This window comes from Ranitomeya variabilis, chromosome 1 (genome assembly GCF_051348905.1).
Source record: "Ranitomeya variabilis isolate aRanVar5 chromosome 1, aRanVar5.hap1, whole genome shotgun sequence".
Taxonomy (NCBI): domain Eukaryota; kingdom Metazoa; phylum Chordata; class Amphibia; order Anura; family Dendrobatidae; genus Ranitomeya; species Ranitomeya variabilis.
The window spans coordinates 724,191,221-724,213,947 of NC_135232.1; the positions used below are offsets into that span (position 1 = coordinate 724,191,221).

At 47.1% G+C, this 22,727-nt stretch overlaps 2 protein-coding genes across 6 annotated transcripts in view; both read right to left on the minus strand.

The window, feature by feature from the left end:
• The window catches only part of TRIP11 (thyroid hormone receptor interactor 11), an 87,670-nt gene extending 72,248 nt beyond the window's left edge, over window positions 1-15,422 (minus strand). The window contains exons 1-4 of one of the 2 annotated variants that reach the window (XM_077267829.1): window positions 15,076-15,422; window positions 12,349-12,413; window positions 12,151-12,261; window positions 11,759-12,025 (exon numbers count right to left, since the gene is read on the minus strand). In XM_077267829.1, coding sequence (XP_077123944.1) covers window positions 11,759-12,025; window positions 12,151-12,261; window positions 12,349-12,413; window positions 15,076-15,220 — 588 coding nt within the window. In that variant the 5' untranslated portion in view covers window positions 15,221-15,422. The remainder of the gene's footprint in view (window positions 1-11,758; window positions 12,026-12,150; window positions 12,262-12,348; window positions 12,414-15,075) is intronic. The other variant, XM_077267840.1, reaches the window with a different exon arrangement.
• Window positions 15,423-21,516: 6,094 nt separating this feature from the next.
• ATXN3 (ataxin 3) overlaps window positions 21,517-22,727 on the minus strand; it is a 51,507-nt gene continuing 50,296 nt past the window's right edge. For all 4 annotated transcript variants that reach the window (XM_077267859.1, XM_077267850.1, XM_077267865.1 and 1 more), the window contains one exon: window positions 21,517-22,513. In XM_077267859.1, coding sequence (XP_077123974.1) covers window positions 22,422-22,513 — 92 coding nt within the window. In that variant the 3' untranslated portion in view covers window positions 21,517-22,421. The remainder of the gene's footprint in view (window positions 22,514-22,727) is intronic.

Below are 22,727 nucleotides of genomic sequence, written 5' to 3' on the forward strand. Positions count from 1 at the left end.
CGACCTCGTCAGTGACTATGATAACTACAGTCCTTGTAGGAATACTGAGCGAGTCCACAAAGAGAAAGAAGGTTAAAAAAAAGAGAAAAGAGTCAGATTGCCGCACCAGCTGCTAGAGGAAACACCTGCACACGTGTGTGTCAGATAACCAGCGTATATGCCAATTGCAGAAATCGGGTGCCACCACAAGAAAAAAGTCCATGAAATTGCAAAATCGTAGAATAAAAGAGTGGGCACTCACGATCCGCTAATATTCAGTCTTTATTATGACCACATGTCGATTGCAGGAACAGCAGGGAGAAAGGTCATACAGCAAGGCAACTGTCTTGATGTATGACGTTTCTCCCTGCTGTTCCTGCAGTCGACATGTGGTCATAATAAAGACTGAATATTAGTGGATGGTGAGTGCCCACTCTTTTATTCTACGAGAAAGAAGGTTACATCGCTAAGGCCTCTTTCACACTTCTGTCTTTCTTTTTCCGTCGCAATGCGTCGTTTTGTGAAAAAAACGGATCGAGCAAATGTTTCTGCTGGATCCGTTTTTTTCTCGTAGACTTGTATTAGCGACGGATTGTGACCGATGGCCTTGCGTTTCATTCATCGTGTACTGGATCCGTCGTAAAATTGCTGTCCGTCGGGCGGAGATAATGCACAGAGGAACATTTTTTCTGTACGTCTCAAAATCGGTCAGTGACGGATCCTGCGCTGTCCGTTGTTGGCTATAATGGAAGCCTATCGACGCAGGATCCGTCGCTGACTGTCAAAAGCAGGAATCCAGCGACGGATGCAGTATTTTGAAACTGAGCTGACGGGAAATGCTCTCTCTCTCTTTTTACTACTGATGCTACCTATGCAGCATCAATAGTAAAAAGATATGTTAAAAAAAAAAAAATCGTGATATTTTTACCTTCTGGCGTCCTCGTAGTCTTCCCGATGCTGGCGGCAGCTACCCTTCCCAGTAATGCCTTGCGAAATGACCCGATGACGTAGCGGTCTCTTGAGACCGCTACGTCATCACAGGTCATTGCTTGCAAGGCATTACAGGGAATAGGAGCTGCCGGCAGCATCGGGAAGGCTGCGGAGGACGCTGGAAGGTAAGAAAATCACGATTTTTTTTTTAAATATTTTTTAACCTGGAATGTGTTGTGCAAGCGTTTTCGCCGCGGAAAAAAGCGGCGAAGACACATGCACAACGTGTGCACATAGTCTCGACAGATCCGTAAAAAAAAAAAAAACGGACCCAGGGCACCCGTTTTTTACAATCTGCACAGGATTCGTCTTTTCAACATTTTGACAGATTGTGACTGGTTGTAAAAAACGGAAGTGTGAACGAGGCCTAAGCTCAATCCATTTTCATTAATGTCCCAAATGATGAGCAAATTACACAGGCCAACAAAAAACAACTTTTTTTATGTTTCTTTGATGAAAATAGGCAAATATTACTAATTTTGGGTCGAGAAACTCAAATATACCCACAGAATTGTTTAATTAGCTCTCGTTTTTTAGATACACGCCATGGAAGTATGTGCTGTAGGTAGCGATAAGAATTCATTACAAGAGTATAAATTGCACAGTACAGTACACATATTTAGTATCGCCGCGTCCGTAACGACCCAACCTATAAAACTGTCCCACTAGTTAACCCCTTCAGTAAACACCGTAAGAAAAAAAACAAAAAAACGAGGCAAAAAACAACGCTTTATTACCATACCGCCGAACAAAAAGTGGAATAACACGCGATCAAAAAGATGGATATAAATAACCATGGTACCGCTGAAAACGTCATCTTGTCCCGCAAAAAACGAGCCGCCATACAGCATCATCAGCAAAAAAATAAAAAAGTTATAGTCCTCAGAATAAAGCGATGCCAAAATAATTATTTTTTCTATAAAATAGTTTTTATCGTATAAAAGCGCCAAAACATTAAAAAATGATATAAATGAGGTATCGCTGTAATCGTACTGACCCGACGAATAAAACTGCTTTATCAATTTTACCAAACGCAGAACGGTATAAAGAAATTCATGAATAGCTGGTTTTTGGTTATTCTGCCTCACAAAAATCGGAATAAAAAGTGATAAAAAATGGTCACGTGTCCGAAAATGTTACCAATAAAAACGTCAACTCGTCCCGCAAAAAACAAGACCTCACATGACTCTGTGGACCAAAATGTGGAAAAATTATAGGTCTCAAAATGCAACGTATATAAGTGCCACGTATTTAAGTGCCACGTATAAGTGCCACGTATTTAAGTGCCACGTATAAGCAAAGTAATGATGGTAAGCAGTCTTCACAAGTGGAGTAATTGGTCTTCTTTGGTTGGCAAATGTCACATAACCACACACGTAACAAAAATTGTTAACAATATTTGCACATTTACGAGGCATTTTCAAAGTGTAAATTCTCTCCACAAAATTACTGCAACAAGAGAAAGAGACTTCAATTAGTACAAACTATGCAGACACAATGAATAAAATGGCTGACATTGGTTCAACAGGTCTGTAATCAGGTTTACCAATACACATTTGTTGAAAATTCAAAATTTCCCTATTTTCCTGCATAATAATCTTAAATGACCTGTATCTCAGCAACAAGAGCTAATAATGATTTTTAAGTAACATATTCGTTTTTAGGATGCTAAAATTATTACAAACCAGCTATTTTCATTTCAGAAACATTTTCACTGTTGGCCAGTGTTATTGAGTATGTGTGCCTGAAGGGATCAGCTGTAAACCACCTGGCAACAAGTACAAAAATCATCCTATAGAAAGGGGCATTGCCAGCTGCAATGAAAGGGTTGCCCAGGACTTCGTCATTACTAGTGATGAGCGAGTGTACTCGTTGCTTGGGTTTTCCAGAGCACGCTCGGGGGTCCTCCGAGTATTTATGACTGCTCGGAGATTTAGTTTTCATCGTGGCAGCTAAATGATTTACAGCTACTAGCCTGCTTGATTACATATGGGGATTCCCTAGCAACCAGTCAACCCCCACATGTACTCATCCTGGGTAGTAGCTGTAAATCATTCAGCTGCCACGATGAAAACAATTTCCGAGCAGTCATAAATACTCGGAGGTCACCCGAGCGTGCTCGGGAAAACCAGAGCAATGAGTACACTCGCTCATCACTAGTCAATACCTATTCTTAAGATAGATCAATAATATCAGATTGGTGGAGGTCCAAAGCCTGGCGCCCAGCACAGCGCCATACACTGTAGTGGCTATTCTCGGTACTGCAGCTCAGCTCTAATGAGTAATGATGAGCGAGAGTATACTCGTTGCTCGGGTGCTCTCCGAGTATTTGTGACTGCTCGGAGATTTAGTTTTTGTTGACGCAACTGCATGATTTACAGCTGCTAGCCAGCCTGAGTACACGCGGGGGTTGTTTGGTTGTTAGGGAATCCCCACATGTAATCAAGCTGTCAGGTAGTCGCAAATCATACAGCTGAGGCAAGGAAAACTAAATCTCCAAGCAGTCACAAATACTCGGGAGACCACCCGAGCATGCAACCCGAGCAACGATTATACTCGCTCATCACTACTAATGAGGTGAATGTGATAAGAACTGCAGTACCAAGATTGTCCACTATGGAGCTGTGCTGGTCCCTCTGTACAGCTGATCAGTGGGGTGCTGGGTGTCAGATTCACACCTGATATCGATAACCTATTCTAATGATAGGATATCAATAACCATCTCTTTAACCCCTTCACGACCTCCGCCGTACTATTACGGCGGAGGTCAGATCCCCTGCTTTGATGTGGGCTCCGGCGGGTAGCAAGCATCAAAGCCAAGACATGTCATCTGTTTTGAACAGCTGACATGTGCCCACAATGGCAGCGGGTGAAATCGCGATTCACCCGCCGCTATTAGCTATGCTGACAGCGGCATTTAACTACTGCTTCCGGCCATCGGGCCGGAAATGAGCGCAACGCCGACCTCCGTCACCTGATCGGGGTCAGCGATGCGTCGGCATGACAACCTGATGTCTCCTTGAGACCTCTATGGTTGTTGATGCCAGATTGCTATGAGCGCCACCCTGTGGTCGGCGCTCATAGCAATGCAGTAAATCTACTACATAGGGGCGATCTGACGATCACTCCTATGTAGCAGAGCCGATCCAGTTGTGCCAGCTTCTTGCCTCCCATGAAGGCTATTGAAACATGGCAAAAGTAAAAAAAAAAAAAAAAAAAAATTTTTTTAATGAAAAAAAATATTAAAAAATAAGTTTAAATCACCCCCCTTTCGCCCCATTCAAAACGAAAAAATAAAATAAAAAATCAAACCTACACATTTTTGTTATCGCCGCATTCAGAATCGCCTGATCTATCAATAAAAAAAAGGATTAACATGATCGCTAAAAGGCGTAGTAAGAAAAAAAATTTGAAACGCCAGAATTACGCTTTTTTGGTCGCCATGACATATCATTAAAATGTAATAACGGGCGATCAAAAGAACGTATTTGCACCAAAATGGTATCATTAAAAACATCAGCTCGGCACGCAAAAAATAAGCTCTCACCTGACCCCAGATCACGAAAAATGGAGACGCTACGGGTATCGTAAAATTGCGCAATTTTTTTTTTTTTTTAGCAAAGTTTGGAATTTTTTTTACCACTTAGATAAAACATAACCTAGATAGGTTAGGTGTCTATGAACTCGTAATGACCTGGAGAATCATAATGATAGGTCAGTTTTAGCATTTAGTGAACCTAGCAGAAAAGCAAAACAAAAAACAAGTGTGGGATTGCACTTTTTTTTTGCAATTTCATCGCACTCGGTAATTTTTTACCGGTTTCTAGTACACGACATGCTAAAACCAATGCTGTCGTACAAAAGTACAACCTGTCCCGCAAAAAATAAGCCCTCACATGGCCATATTGACGGAAAAATAAAAAAGTCATGGCTCTGGGAAGGAGGGGAGTGAAAAACGAAAACGCAAAACCGAAAAAGGGCAAGGTCTTGAAGGGGTTAATTTTTATAGGACAGCTCATGTGCACTACCCTACAATTGCACAGCGGCAAAAGAAGAGCAGAGCAGGGATGTGAAGTACTGACAGCAACAAGGGCTGAGTACAACCAATAAACGCCCTGGATCGTCACTTTGACAGCATCACTGTGCTGCAGCAATGCAAAAAAAGGAGATTTTGTGTACTCACCATAAAATCTCTTTCTCTTAGCCTCTAATTGGGGGACACAGGACCATGAGGTGTTATGCTGCTGTCCACTAGGAGGCGACACCATGCATAATTTGAAAAAGATTAACCATGGATCCTCCTCCTCAGTATACGCCCTTGGACGGCATCAGCCTTCTACAGTTTTGTGCAAAAGCATTAGGAGGAACGTAACATGAATAACATAATTATGCCTATAAGAAGGCAGCTATGTACGAGCTCAAGAAAAACAATATGAGAACTCAACAGTAACAAATGCCCGGAACGGGCAACAGGGCGGGAGCTGTGTCCCCCAATTAGAGGCTAAGAGAAAGATTTTACGGTGATTACACAAAAATCTCCTTTACTCTGTTGCCTCATTGGGGGACACAGGACCATGGGACGTCCCAAAGCAGTCCCTGGGTGGGAAGCAATGGACGAATATTGTGCAGACAGGCCCCAAAACATGGGGCACCGCCGCCTGCAGAACCCGTCTATCCAGGCTCGCGTCCGCTGAGGACTGGGTATGAACTCTGTAGTGTTTAGTAAACGTGTGTAGGCTAGTCCAAGTGCCCGTCTTACACACTTGTTGAGCCGAAGCCTGGTGCCGAATGGCCCAGGAGGCCCCTACCGCCCGTGTAGTGTGCCGTAATACCGGCTGGAAGAGGAGAATTCTTAAGGCGGTAGGCCTCTTGTATGGTGGATTTGATCCACCTGGCAAGGATAGCTTTGGAAGCTGGCAGAACATTGCGGCCGCCTTCCAGAAGAAGGAAAAGAGAATCAGACCTCCGGAAGGACGCAGTTCTAGACACATATATACGCAATGCCTTGACAGGGTTAAGCGTATGCAGAGCCTTCTCAACTCTATGAACCGGGACCGGACAAAAGGAAGGCAGAGAAATTTCCTCAGAGGTGGAAGTTGAACACAACCTTCGGAAGGAAGGATGGGACCGTACGGAGGACTACCTTGTCCAGGTGAAAATCCAGAAAGGGCCGTCTGCAGGAGAGTGCTGTTAGATCAGACACCCTGCGTAGCGAGGTGATTGTCACCAAGAAAAAAACACCGTCTGGGATAGAAGGCAGAGCGGGACCTCCTTAAGGGGTTCGAAGGGTGGTTCCTGCAATGCTGTCAGGACCAGGTGGAGGTCCCACGTTTCTAGTGGTCGTCTGTAGAGGGGAACCAATCGGGAAAACCCCCTGAAGGAATGTCCTTACTTGCGGCTTGGTAGCAATGCGCCTTTGAAAAAGCACTGAGAGGGATGACACCTGGCTCTTAAGCGAGCCCAGGGACAGCCTGGCCTCCAGACCAGATTGGAGAAAACCAGGTAGTTTGGGGAGGGAATAAGGGAATGGGGTCTGGACGCGAGATTCGCACCAGGTAAAGAGAACTTTCTAGGTACGGTAATAGATCTTGGCAGAGGCTGTCTTCCGTGCCCTGATCATGGTCCTAATGAAGTCCGTCGAGAGCCCTGCCTGGGTTAGAACCCAGGTCTCAAGGGCAACGCCGTCAAATTGAGAGCCCCTGAGTTCTGGTGGTAGAACGGGCCTTGTGATAGAAGATCCGGGCGGTTGGGGAGGCGCCAGGGGCGTCTGCTGAAAGTTGTACGACGTCGGTGTACCATGTACGTCTGGGCCAGACCGGTGCCATTAAGATGGTTGGAACTCCATCTTGCTTGATCTTCCTCACCACTCTGGATATCAGGGGAAGAGGTGGAAAAATGTACAGAAGCTGGAACTGGGTCCAGTCCTGAACCAGAGCGTCTGCTCCGAGTGACCGCGGATCGTATGTTCTGGCCATGAAGTTGGAGACCTTGGCATTGAAGTGGGATGCCATTAGGTCCACAACTGGGGTCCCCCGGCGATGGCAGATCTGGCGAAAAATTTCGGGATGGAGAGACCACTCTCCCGAGTCAATTCCTTGTCGTCTGAGGAAGTCTGCTTCCCAGTTGTCCACAACCGGAATGTGGACCGCGGAGAGAACCGAGCCTGTGTCCTCCATCCAGTGTAGGATGCGTGACACTTCTTGCATTGCCTGGGTACTGCGGGTCCCCCCTTGGTGATTCACATATGTCACAGCCGTGGCATTGTCCGATTGTATTCTGATGTGAGAGGCTGCCAGTAAGTGATGGAAGGTCCTCAATGCCAGGAGGATGGCACAAATTTTCAAGATGTTGATGGCCATGGTCGCTTCCACTGGGGACCACTTGCCCTGTGGTGTAGGTGCACCGCACCCCAACCCGTCAGGCTCGCATCAGTGGTCAGAACCTTTCATTGACCTGTGAGAAAGGATTTCCCCTTTGCTAGAGAGGTTGGCTTGAGCCACCAGTGTAGGGACCTCCTGGTTGACGACGTTAGCCGGAACTCCCTGTTGAGAGGGAAAGGGTTCTTGTTGCAGGACTTGAGAATGGCTAGTTGGAGAGGCCTGAGGTGAAACTGGGCAAATGGGACCGCTTCTATTGCTGCCCCAATCCTGCCGAGGACTCATGGCGAACCGGAGAGATCGAGGGGGTTTGCGGAGGAGGGTACAAACTCCTAGGCGGAGAGCAAGTGCCTTGTCCCTGGGAAAGAGCACTAGACCTCTGGTAGTGTTGAATAGCATTCCCAGGAAGGTCAGAGACTGACTCAGGACTTTTGTAGGTTGACTAACCAGCCCATGCGACTCAGAGTGTCGATTGTGATTGAGACGCTGAGCTCGCAGTCCTTGAAGGTGGGAGCCTTGATGAATAGATCGTCCAGGTATGGAACGACTACTATGCCTCTGGAGTGCAGGAAGTCCATGAAAAACACTCTGGGAGCCGTGGCGAGTCCGAACGGGAGAGCCACGAACTGGTAGTGGTCCTGGTAGATTGCAAACCTGAGAAAACTCTGATGAGCAGGTGCAATCGGTATATGCAGGTATGCGTCTTGTATGTCTATGAAGGCGAGATATTCTCCCTTCTCCATGGACGCAATGATGAACCGAAGGGACTCCATGTGGAAGTGACGAACTCGTACATATTTGTTGAGTTGTTTTAGGTCCAGTATAGGCCGTACGCTGCCTTTCTTGGGTACTACGAATAGATTGGAGTAGAAACCTCGGAAGCGCCGGGCCTATGACACCTGCTTGAAGAAGCGAGGAAACCGCTTGGTGGAAGGCACGAGCCTTGGCTGGCGGTTTTGGGGGAACAGAGAGGAAGAATCGGTCCGGTGGGTTGGAGGTGAACTCTATCTTGTATCCGGAAGACACTAGTTCCCTGACCCACCTGTCTTCTGTAATAGGCATCCAGACTTGCTGAAAGAGCAAAGTCGGCCGCCTACGAGTGGGATGTCTTCCAGAGTCCGTGAGTCATGAGGAGGAGAAAGTCTGAGGTTTTCCTCCTTTGGGCTTTGACTGGCCTGCTTTTGACTGCCAGGTCTTGTCCGACCTTTGCGTCGACCGTGAGTTGTCCCTTTTGTGCTGGACGCGAGATGGACCAGCCCGAAGAATTCCGAAAGGAGCGGAATCGAGTTTGGTTACGCTTCTTGTAAGTGAATTTAGGTTTCAGTTAAGCGAGAGAGGTACTCTTACCCCCGGTGGCGTTGAATATCACCGTGTCCAACTTTATACCGAAAAGTCGCCCACTGAGATACGGGAGGTGCGTGAGGGACTTCTTTGAGGCTGCGTCCGCTTTCCATTCCGCAGCCTGAGGATACGCCGAATCGTGATGGCGTTTGATGCTATCCCCGCTACGCCCCTTGTTGAATCCAGAGCTGCGTGAAGCTTGTAATCTGCTACAACTGCTATTTGAACCGCTTGGTCCGACAGCTCAGGAGCAGATGCTTGGAGGCCAGCCTGTATATTTTTGGCCCAAGCCAGGATGTCCTTGGCAGTCCAAACTGAAGCAAACGCGGGAGCCAGGGAGGCCCCTGCTGCCTCGAAAATTGAACGAGCCATGCGTTCTACCTGCCGGTCTGCTGCGTCCCTGAGGGTTGAGCTATCTGGCAGTGAAAGGAGGGTCTGTGCTGCTAGTCTAGAGACTGGGGGGGCCCACTTCGGGTGGATCTGTCCATTCCTTGGTTTCCTTCTGTGGGAAAGGGTACCTTGCCTCCAGATATTTGCGACTAGCAAATTTTTTCTCAGGCTGTGAGCTGCTTTTTTAAGGATCTCGCCTTAAACTCTGGGTGGATAGAGAAAACCTTAGGCTGCTTCAAAGGTCCTTCAAAGGAAATCTTGTGTTCTGGGGCCTCTGGAGGCGGATTAGAAATGTCCAGCACCCGATGGATGGAAGAGATAAAGTCGTCAACTAGCGCTGTATTGCTAGGGGGGATTGGGTCAGGGACCCCTCCGTTTCCTTGTCTGAGTCGGAGTCACAGATGCCTTCCGAATCCTGTGTATCACTGAGGCATCCCCTGCTGGGTGAGCTGGGGAGGAGGCCTTCTTTGGTCGGGGATTGCGGAGATCTGCATTATCTGCCCCAGAAGGCGGCGGTCTAGATGACCTGAACTACGGTGTCTCTCCCTAGAAGGGGATGACCGTGTGCTATGGGATGACGCAGATGGACTTGACCTATGGGTCCGCTTACGTCCTGACCCAATTGTGGATGTGCCAGGGTCGTCCTGTTCCTGAGTCAAGCTCTCCCTTTGCTGGGTAATGGTCATAGCCTAGGCATGACTCTGCAGAGCCTGAAGCAATGTGGAGCTTTGGTTATCTATAGACTGCGTCATAGATTGCGACCTCTGAGTGACCCATTCCGGCGGTCATGCAGGCTGTGCAGAATGCATAATAGCAGTCCTGCCCGGTTCTCTTGGACCTTGAGCCCGGAATAGTGCACAGAGTGCAGAAGGGCTGGCTATGCAGAGGACCCTTAGGGGTGGCTATGCAGAGGAACCTATAGGGGAGCCTTATAGGGAATATGGATTCACAGCTGAGTAAAAAAACCCAGCTGTGATCTTACCCCACCAGTTTGCTCCTAGGTCCAGCGCCAAAGATCCACAGTCCTGTGCCACCCGAAGACTGGCTGGCCTGGTCCTGCTGACCGGGAGGTGCAGGGTTAATCCCTGCAGCAGAAATGGCCGCCGAGAAGAAGGGGGGGAAAGGGGAGGAGAGCTGAAAAAGGCGGCAGAGCTGTGTAAAAACACTCCCTTTCTGTCTCGATCCGCACCCTCTATGACACTGTAGAGTGTCATATTAGTCATCCGGGGGGCGGAGAGGAGGCCGCGGCCTAAATTAGATGCCTGCTGCCCAGGAAGGCTCCAGACCAGCACGGAAGTCCGGGAGGGGGTCTGATCTGAACCGGACCCCCCGGATTTAAAGGCAGGATAGCGGTGGGGCTATAAGCGGAAGGGGGGCCCGGTGAGGGGTCCCCCAGAGGCAGTGTGGAGCTGGTATTGCCGCAGAGACAGGGGCACAGGGAGCCCAGTGTCTCTATTGTGCCATGCCTGCCTGCACTCCCCCTGGCCCCGACAGGAGCCCGCAGCTGGGCAGGGGTCCCTGGATGCAGGCGCAGTGTGCTGGCCCATTGCTGGGAGCTGCAGAGTGCTGCCTGTATAGGCCCTCCTGGAGGCGTCTCAACCTAATATCCCCAGAGGGGGATTAGGGAGGGTGCTGCTGTGACCATCAGGGGGCTTTATCCTCGCCTTGACCTCAACCCAGAAACCAAAAGGAATTGGGGAAGGAGGGGGGTCGCGACTTCGAACCAGCACCCGAGGGACTGGGGAAGGAGTGACATGGGAAATAGCCATCTCGACTTCAACCAGGCACCCCGTAATAGGGGGCTGAGGAAGGAGCCATGCCGGGAGTCTCGCAGGAGACCCACTATTCTTCATCTGTAATCCCGTCGGAAAAACGGAGTAAAGAAAAAATTTTTAGGTGTGCCTCCTATGCGACACTAAGCAAAAACTGGAGAAGGCTGACGCCGTCCAGGGGTGTATACTGCAGAGGAGGATCCAAGGTTAATCTTTTTCAGATTATGCATAGTGTCGCCTCCTAGTGGACAGCAGCATAACACCCATGGTCCTGTGTCCCCCAATGAGGCGACAGAGTAAATAACTAAGGCAATGTTCACATGTTGCGGTTTTTACAGCGGATCCGCAGCGTTTTTGAGGATGCGGATCTGCAGCAGCTTCCCCATGCGGTGTACAGTACCATGTAAACCTATGGAAAACCAAATCCGCAGTGCCCATGCTGGGAAAAAAAGGAGCGGAAACACAGTTGTTTTTTCTGCGGCATGTCAATTCTTTGTGCGGATTTCGCAGCGGTTTACACCTGCTACATAATAGGAATCCGCAGGTGTAAAACCGTATGTGAAATTCGCAAAAAAATGCGGTAAATCCACAGGTAATCCGCAGTGCGGTTTACCTGCGGATTTACCAAAATCAGTCCGGAAAAATCCGCAGGCCTTTCCTCAACGTGTGCACATAGCCTTAGTCAGTGGGGAAAAAAAAAAAATCACCCTTTAAGTGATTTTCACACCAGAGCAAACTTTCAGCAAAAAAAAAAAAGAAAAAATAAAACTAACAGAAGTATGATATACAAATGGCAAATGTTAAACAGCTAGCTGGGACGAATCCTAACAGCGTGCAAATTACTTAATTAGCATTTGGCAATTTGCACTGCTTGCCAAGCCAGAAGACCCCTCTATGTCAGGGGCTCACCTGTGCCATGTGCCTCCAGTGAGACACCTCTGCCTTCAGCCTCGACACCTCACTGGATAGCGTGTTGATTTCTTGCTGAGACCAAATAACATCCCCAAAGTCCATATCGTCTCCTTGAAAGCTGGAGAGCGGTGGCTGGATACTGGACATGAAGGCAGAAGAGTCGCCAGTTTGTAAAGAGATGCTGGACAGTTGCGCAGAGACTTGATATTTCTGCATCTCATCCTGGACAGAGTTGAGCTTGGCCTTGAGATGGCTGATCTCCACCTAAGTGCAAGTAACACTACGGTCACTGGCCGATACCCGGCAGAGATAGCAGCTGCTCACACGGCAAGGTCACCATGTGAGACAACATCCAGAATAACATGAGACGTTTAGCACAAGCCCCGCACCTCTTTCTGCTGCAGCCGGTTCCTGTAGTCCACAGATTGCTGCTTTACTTGTAGTTCAGCCGACTCAAGCTTGTCCTCCAGTTCTGAACACAATTTTTTTAGCCTCTCATTCTAAAAATGAAGTAAAAGCAGACGTGGTGATAGACAGCTTTATCAAAACTAGACAATCGTGAGAGATGAGACGCTGACAGTTCTTACCTCTGACCTCTGCAGAGCCTGGATACTCTCTATGTCCCGGGACATGTGCAGCTCCGCACCTTCCTCTATAACAAAGCACAATGACATTATCATATTTTCTATAAAACTCCATAGCTGAACACACTTCTCTGCTGGTGCAGTCACTTTGTACATACATTACTTAGTTTAAACAAAGGAAAAGAAAAGTCAGGACCAGTAGAAGCGCAATCCAGAGTGAAATGTGAGTTGTCCGTCATGTCTCTCTTTTGAAATTTCTGCACCTGCTGCCACACTGTTAAGCATTTTTGCACTATTGTTACTTGTACAACATTGAAAAATTTAAAGGGCTTCAGAAAGGAGGGTGAGTGCCGATTTTTCTTTTCCTTTATTTAAACTATAGGGGGTCTCTTTTTACTCTGTGTCTATGCACCACCCTTTACTCGGAATTCAGAGGTAGCGATATTTTTTGACAAGAAAATCCCTTACACTGGCGAAAAAGCTTTCAATTTTGGTGCTTCAACTCTTTTTATTACCATTACATTACTTACCCTGTTCTGATCCTGAGTTACATCCCATATTATACTCCAGAGCTGCACTCACTATTCTGCTGGTGCAGTCACTGTGTACATACATTACATTACTGATCCTGAATTATATCCTGTATTATACCCCAGAGCTGCACTCACTATTCTGCTGGTGCAGTCACTGTGTACATACATTACTGATCCTGAGTTACATCCTGTATTATACTCCAGAGCTGCACTCACTATTCTGCTGGTGCAGTCACTGTGTACATACATTACATTACTGATCCTGAATTATATCCTGTATTATACCCCAGAGCTGCACTCACTATTCTGCTGGTGCAGTCACTGTGTACATACATTACTGTTCCAGTACTGATCCTGAGCTACATCCTGTATTATACCCCAAAGCTGAACTCACCATTCTGCTGGTGCATTCAATGTGTACATACATTACTGATCCTGAGTTACCTCCTGTATTATACTCCAGAGCTGCACTCACTATTCGGCTGGTGCAGTCACTGTGTATATACATTATATTACTGATCCTGCACTGATTTGTATTATCCTCCAGAGCTGCACTCACTATTCTGCTGGTGCAGCCACTGTGTACATACATTACATTACTGATCATGAGTTACATTCTGTATTATACTCCAGAGCTGCACTCACTATTCTGCTGGAGCAGTCACTGTGTACATACATTTCTGATCTGTACTGATGCGGAGTTACATTCTGTATTATACTGTACTCTAGAGCTGCACTCAGCAGTATACAAGAGTATGTTTATATTCAATAAAGGCAAGCAGTAAATGAGAAATCAAGTTACAGAAACTCTCACAGGAGAGATAGCTGCCTGAGGAATAATTTTAATAAAGAGGCGATTTAATTTAATTCATGCGCCTCCCGGGATAGAAGCCAAGTGGCCTGTACAATGAGCACATTGTAACTCTAAGCCTGCTCTAATAATGGCATAAAATGGAAAGCTGTATCCTCATCAAGGTACAGGGAATGACAGCAGAAATCTGCACAATTCAGTCTTAAATGGCCAGGTCCAATGTATTAAGCTGATCCTTCACATGATAAAAATTCCTGCAACTTAGGGTTAGGACTTGAATTTTTATTTTCAAAACCTCTGCTTCCTGCCCTGTTAGTGAATGGAAAATGGAATCATTGAAGAATGAATTTTATTTTTGTATTTTAAAGCCCAGACGCTAAAAAACGGAACTAACCAAATACGTTTGTGAGGCAGAAAAAACTGTATTTAGTCCACACAATTCACTGGGAGATATCAGCAGCACAAACCTCCCCCCGTCCTGATAGTGTTACAATGTATCAGTCTGGAGCCATCTTAAGATGATTCTTTACAATGGGACATAACAGAAAAGAACCAAATGTCACCAAGGATTGTATCATAGTAAAACGTGATCAGACGCCGTGGCAAACCAACCCTGGAGCTGCGTCCTGTCTGCTGAACCTACCAATTCAGTGTATGTACAGTGACTATACCAGCAAAATAATGAGCGCAGCTCTGGAGTATAGTACAGGATGAAACTCAGGATCAGTAATGTAATGTATGTACACAGTGACTGCACCAGCAGAATAGTGAGTGCAGCTCTGGAGTATAATACAGGATGTAACTCAGGATCAGCAATGTAAAGTAATGTATGTACACAGTGACTGCACCAGTAGAACAGTGAGTGCAGCTCTGGAGTATAATACAGGATGTAACTCAGGATCAGTAATGTAATGTATGTACACAGTGACTGCACCAGCAGAATAGTGAGTGAAGCTCTGGAGAATAATACAGGATGTAACTCAGGATCAGTAATGTAATGTATGTACACAGTGACTGCACCAGCAGAATAGTGAGTGCAGCTCTGGAGAATAATACAGGATGTAACTCAGGATCAGTAATGTAATGTATGTACACAGTGACTGCACCAGTAGAATAGTGAGTGCAGCTCTGGAGAATAATACAGGATGTAACTCAGGATCAGTAATGTAATGTATGTACACAGTGACTGCACCAGCAGAATAGTGAGTGCAGCTCTGGAGAATAATACAGGATGTAACTCAGGATCAGAAATACTATGTACACAGTGACTGCACCAGGAAAACAACGGCAATACAGCTGGGGGACTCAGGACTCTTGCTGCTCTCTCTATAGGGGCGCAGTCTCCCGTGGCTCTGGCCGCTCTCTCTGGGGTCACCACTCCCTTACCGGACTGTCGCTGCTCCTCCGCCCCCTCTAGTAACATGTCCTTGGTGAAGCTGGAGATCTGTCCACTCAGGGAGGACAGGCTGCCGCCCACCTGTCCCAGGGACTGGCCCAGGCCGGAGCCCAGACCCCCGAACCAAGAAGCCATGGCGGTATGAGGAGAGTGGAGACCCTCGAAAATCCCCGGCACAAGCGGAACCTCACACCGGGCACAAAGTGTGCGGAGACCAGGCCGGGAGCTTAGCGTCACCGTCGCATGTCCCCACTACAGCTCCGGCCCGAGCTCCGCCAACACGACGGCACCCATGACACCCGGCTCTATGGTAAGACCGGAGCGACGTGTCCACAGTGCGGGGCATGCCGGGACAGCTTAGGTCCTCCAACCGAAGGGGCGGGGTCTGCGGGAAAACGACACGACACGTACGTAATAGGATGAGATTCAGCACAGAGCACACTGTGAGCACAGCATCACATTTTTGAATTAGATACACGGCTCAGCAGACAGTATCACACAGGATAGGATTAGATACACAGCTCAGCAGACAGTATCATACAGGATAGGATTAGATACACAGCTCAGCAGACAGTATCACACAGGATAGGATTAGATACACGGCTCAGCAGACAGTATCACACAGGATAGGATTAGATACACGGCTCAGCAGACAGTATCACACAGGATAGGATTAGATACACGGCTCAGCAGACAGTATCACACAGGATAGGATTAGATACACGGCTCAGCAGACAGTATCACACAGGATAGGATTAGATACACGGCTCAGCAGACAGTATCACACAGGATAGGATTAGATACACAGCTCAGCAGACAGTATCACACAGGACAGGATTAGATACACAGCTCAGCAGACAGTATCACACAGGACAGGATTAGATACACAGCTCAGCAGACAGTATCACACAGGAGAGGATTAGATACACAGCTCAGCAGACAGTATCACACAGGATAGGATTAGATACACAGCTCAGCAGACAGTATCACACAGGAGAGGATTAGATACACGGCTCAGCAGACAGTATCACACAGGAGAGGATTAGATACACAGCTCAGCAGACAGTATCACACAGGACAGGATTAGATACACAGCTCAGCAGACAGTATCACACAGGAGAGGATTAGATACACAGCTCAGCAGACAGTATCACACAGGATAGGATTAGATACACGGCTCAGCAGACAGTATCACACAGGAGAGGATTAGATACACGGCTCGGCAGACAGTATCACACAATGTTGGATTAGATACACGGCTCAGCAGTCAGTATCAAAGGATAGGATTAGATACGCAGCTCAGCAGTCAGTATCACACAGGAGAGGATTAGATACACAGCTCAGCAGTCAGTATCACACAGGATAGGATTAGATACACAGCTCAGCAGACAGTATCACACAGGATAGGATTAGATAAGCAGCTCAGCAGACAGCATCACACAGGATAGGATTAGATACACGGCTCAGCAGTGTCACACAGGATAGGATTAGATACACGGCTCAGCAGTGTCACACAGGATAGGATTAGATACATGGCTCAGCAGACAGTATCACACAGGATAGGATTACATACACAGCTCAGCAGACAGTATCACACAGGATAGGATTAGATACACGGCTCGGCAGACAGTATCACACAGGAGAGGATTAGATACACAGCTCAGCAGTCAGTATCACACAGGAGAGGATTAGATACACAGCTCAGCAGACAGTATCACACAGGATAGGATTAGATACACAGCTCAGCAGACAGTATCACACAGGATAGGATTAGATACGCAGCTCAGCAGACAGTGTCACACAGGATAGGATTAGATACACAGCTCAGCAGACAGTATCACACAGGAGAGGATTAGATACACGGCTCAGCAGACAGTATCACACAGGATAGGATTAGATACACGGCTCAGCAGACAGTATCACACAGGATAGGATTAGATACACAGCTCAGCAGACAGTATCACACAGGACAGGATTAGATACACAGCTCAGCAGACAGTATCACACAGGACAGGATTAGATACACAGCTCAGCAGACAGTATCACACAGGAGAGGATTAGATACACAGCTCAGCAGACAGTATCACACAGGATAGGATTAGATACACAGCTCAGCAGACAGTATCACACAGGAGAGGATTAGATACACGGCTCAGCAGACAGTATCACACAGGAGAGGATTAGATACACAGCTCAGCAGACAGTATCACACAGGACAGGATTAGATACACAGCTCAGCAGACAGTATCACACAGGAGAGGATTAGATACACAGCTCAGCAGACAGTATCACACAGGATAGGATTAGATACACGGCTCAGCAGACAGTATCACACAGGATAGGATTAGATACACGGCTCAGCAGACAGTATCACACAGGATAGGATTAGATACACGGCTCAGCAGACAGTATCACACAGGATAGGATTAGATACACAGCTCAGCAGACAGTATCACACAGGACAGGATTAGATACACAGCTCAGCAGACAGTATCACACAGGACAGGATTAGATACACAGCTCAGCAGACAGTATCACACAGGAGAGGATTAGATACACAGCTCAGCAGACAGTATCACACAGGATAGGATTAGATACACAGCTCAGCAGACAGTATCACACAGGAGAGGATTAGATACACGGCTCAGCAGACAGTATCACACAGGAGAGGATTAGATACACAGCTCAGCAGACAGTATCACACAGGACAGGATTAGATACACAGCTCAGCAGACAGTATCACACAGGAGAGGATTAGATACACAGCTCAGCAGACAGTATCACACAGGATAGGATTAGATACACGGCTCAGCAGACAGTATCACACAGGAGAGGATTAGATACACGGCTCGGCAGACAGTATCACACAATGTTGGATTAGATACACGGCTCAGCAGTCAGTATCAAAGGATAGGATTAGATACGCAGCTCAGCAGTCAGTATCACACAGGAGAGGATTAGATACACAGCTCAGCAGTCAGTATCACACAGGATAGGATTAGATACACAGCTCAGCAGACAGTATCACACAGGATAGGATTAGATAAGCAGCTCAGCAGACAGCATCACACAGGATAGGATTAGATACACGGCTCAGCAGTGTCACACAGGATAGGATTAGATACACGGCTCAGCAGTGTCACACAGGATAGGATTAGATACATGGCTCAGCAGACAGTATCACACAGGATAGGATTACATACACAGCTCAGCAGACAGTATCACACAGGATAGGATTAGATACACGGCTCGGCAGACAGTATCACACAGGAGAGGATTAGATACACAGCTCAGCAGTCAGTATCACACAGGAGAGGATTAGATACACAGCTCAGCAGACAGTATCACACAGGATAGGATTAGATACACAGCTCAGCAGACAGTATCACACAGGATAGGATTAGATACGCAGCTCAGCAGACAGTGTCACACAGGATAGGATTAGATACACAGCTCAGCAGACAGTATCACACAGGAGAGGATTAGATACACGGCTCAGCAGACAGTATCACACAGGATAGGATTAGATACACGGCTCAGCAGTAAGTATCACACAGGATAGGATTAGATACACAGCGCAGCAGACAGTATCACACAGGATAGGATTAGATACATGGCTCAGCAGACAGTATCACACAGGATAGGATTAGATACACGGCTCAGCAGACAGTATCACACAGGATAAGATTAGATACATGACTCAGCAGACAGTATCACACAGGATAGGATTAGATACACAGCGCAGCAGACAGTATCACACAGGATAGGATTAGATACATGGCTCAGCAGACAGTATCACACAGGATAGGATTAGATACATGGCTCAGCAGACAGTATCACACAGGATAGGATTAGATACATGGCTCAGCAAACAGTATCACACAGGATAGGATTAGATACACAGCGCAGCAGACAGTATCACACAGGATAGGATTAGATACATGGCTCAGCAGACAGTATCACACAGGATAGGATTAGATACATGGCTCAGCAGACAGTATCACACAGGATAGGATTAGATACATGGCTCAGCAAACAGTATCACACAGGATAGGATTAGATACACAGCGCAGCAGACAGTATCACACAGGATAGGATTAGATACATGGCTCAGCAGACAGTATCACACAGGATAGGATTAGATACATGGCTCAGCAGACAGTATCACACAGGATAGGATTAGATACATGGCTCAGCAGACAGTATCACACAGGATAGGATTAGATACGCAGCTCAGCAGACAGTGTCACACAGGATAGGATTAGATACACGGCTCAGCAGACAGTGTCACACAGGATAGGATTAGATACACAGCGCAGCAGACAGTATCACACAGGATAGGATTAGATACATGGCTCAGCAGACAGTATCACACAGGATAGGATTAGATACATGGCTCAGCAGACAGTATCACACAGGATAGGATTAGATACATGGCTCAGCAAACAGTATCACACAGGATAGGATTAGATACACAGCGCAGCAGACAGTATCACACAGGATAGGATTAGATACATGGCTCAGCAGACAGTATCACACAGGATAGGATTAGATACATGGCTCAGCAGACAGTATCACACAGGATAGGATTAGATACATGGCTCAGCAGACAGTATCACACAGGATAGGATTAGATACGCAGCTCAGCAGACAGTGTCACACAGGATAGGATTAGATACACGGCTCAGCAGACAGTGTCACACAGGATAGGATTAGATACGCAGCTCAGCAGACAGTGTCACACAGGATAGGATTAGATACGCAGCTCAGCAGACAGTGTCACACAGGATAGGGTTAGATCAATCGGATACGTGCGCACTTGATATTTGAGGGGGTCTCCTGTCTTCTTTGTTGTGCTCCCCCGCTTTTCCTGCGCCGGTCTCAGCTCTGTACAATGTTGGATGGGAGTGGCCTGTGACCATGCAGACTCGGTCCTGTATTTCGGCAGGTGCATTGTTGGTGCAGTGTGACAGCAGACAGGACTGTTCCCGTGTGACTCGGGTTTCTATACTTAGACATTTCCTGATCATTTCTAATTCCCTTTGATATAATATATTGCAGAGATTTCATTTTGGGTTGAAGTTGCAGTATGTCTGCGCCTCTGATAACACTTCCTGTGCCTGTTCTCAGACTAGGTGTTATCATACCAGTAAGTCTTCTCACAAATACATTTCTGATTTTATTTATTTTTGTGATGGAGAAATTGAACCTGCTGCACAGAGGAAGAAGGCGGATATGAACAAACGACTCAAGCAGTGACCATGGCTGATCCAGGAACCATAGGCAATCACTTGATCGGCAACCGAACAAGTGATGTAGAGTGTATGGGAGTCACCTTTTCACAGGATCGATGGCCAGTGATCGCCAGAACACAGCTCCCCCAAGTGCAGAGAGTGGTGGTCACTAGTGATGAGCGAATGTGCTCGGAGAAGGTGTTATCTGAGCATGCTCGGGTGCTAACAGAGTCCCCGCGGCTGCATGTTTTGCAGCAGTTATAGGGAACCTGTCACCTGAATTTGGCGGGTCCTTTTTTGGGTCATATGGGCGGTGTTTTCGGGTCTTTTATTAACCCCTTTTTTTTCCCGCTGGCTGCGAAATTGACTTGATGTTGATTCGCTTTCCTCCCTAGTTAACGTGTGCGCAAAGCAATCTTGCCTTGCGCACCCGCAGTATGCTTTGCCCAACTGCGGGCAAAGCCGAAAACCATTAGTGCGCATGCGCCGGCGCACTATGTCCCGGAAGTATTTTGCTGTGTTCCGGGACATAGTGCGCCGATGCATGCGCACTAATGCATTTTGGCTTTGCCCACAGTTGGGCAAAGGATACTGCGCGTGCGCAAGGGAAGATTGCTTTGCGCACGCGTTAACTAGGGAGGAAAGCGAATCAATGTCAAGTCAATTTCGCGACCAGCGTGTGGCCAGCGGGAAAAAAAAGGGGTTAATAAAAGACCTGAAAACACCGCCCATATGACCCAAAAAAGGACCCGCCAAATTCAGGTGACAGGTTCCCTTTAAGCAATCTCTGCATGTGTTGGAGCTGTCTACCAGCTGAGAGACTTGCAACCGTGGGCACTCCAACATATTTTTCAAGCATGCCAAGTCACTCAGTTAGCACCCGAGCATGCTCAGACAGCACCTTATCCGAGCACATTCGCTCATCACTAGTGCTCACACATGTGCTCTGCCCAATCTCTAAAAGGCTGCTCTAACACATAGACGGAGGACTCCATTCATTCTTGCATTTGTTCTGCGACTGACCCCCATAGGTGTATCCTAGCCTCTGAGCAGGTACCACATGTGTTGGTAGAGTACCCCTTTTGTATTTTATGGTGCTGCTTTATTTAAAGGGGTAGTTCAAGCCCGGCAGGATACCCTCTATCAATAAAACAATCTTTTAATGACATCAGTCCGTACTAAATAATGTCTCGCAAATTAGTGAAAAGATAAAATTAGCTCTTTATTTTGTGTAGAGTGCTCTGTAAGACAACACACAAAAAAGGAATATGTGGGGGATACAGCACCGTCACCAGGAGGGGGCCACCTCATGTGAGTACATGGTCCTGGCAGAGAGAGGTTATTAAAGGGATGCTCAGACGCCACTCACTCCTGCCAGAACAAATGCAGAGCAGGCGCCTGCCGACGGGACATTACCAGCACCGCACAAGTCCAAAGGCTCAATGGAATGGCATCACAGCGTCACTTTAATCAGGAACGTATTGTTTATAGCGGCCATGATGGATAATTGGTCGGAGTGATACCCTGGAATCTCAAAATAATAATAATCGGCAAATGGAGCAATGTAAAAACATCAGATGAGCACATGAGAAATCGCACTGAATCTATGGATGTTCTTTAAGTGGTACAATGCTCTCATTATTGACAATTATATTAAAAAAGTGGCCCTCACCTATACCTTTAGATATCCTAAACCCCTTTAATAAAAAGCAATTGGACCACAAAGTAACTTCCTCAAACACTATGGCGGAGGAGACATCAGACATGTGCCCCCTGTCCTGATTACTGTCATATAAGGAAGCTAGTGATGTGTGGTGAGAGACTTTACCTCTGATGGCCGACTTTGAGGGGGAAGGGTTTGTGCTTTGGTCATGTAACGTCAGAAAGGGGCAGGAGGATGCTGCAGAAGAGACGCTGCTCCGGTGGTGAAGAATGAATAATGGACGCACACGGACACGTTTAAAAAGACATTCATAAAAGCATCAAATATCCAAAAGCTGCCGTCGGTCGACGATATGTTCAGTATGTACATCCGCGATATCTGCAGGACAAGCAGCAGCTCACACAGGACACGTTACAGTGGACGGGCCGAAGCCCAATGGTCATTTATCCTGGTCCTCAGACTTGGTCCCACCAGTGTCCAGAGACATTTTCATGGCGGCTCTGAGCATGTCGTCTTCACTCATCATAGAGTCTGTAGAAGGAAAGGAAATCTACCTGTAACATCCAGACTATCCATCACTAGAGATCAGCGGTGACATCACTGAGAATGCCTCCTATCCATCACTAGAGATCAGCGGTGACATCACTGAGAATGCCTCCTATCCATCACTAGAGATCAGCGGTGACATCACTGAGAATGCCTCCTATCCATCACTAGAGATCAGCGGTGACATCACTGAGAATGC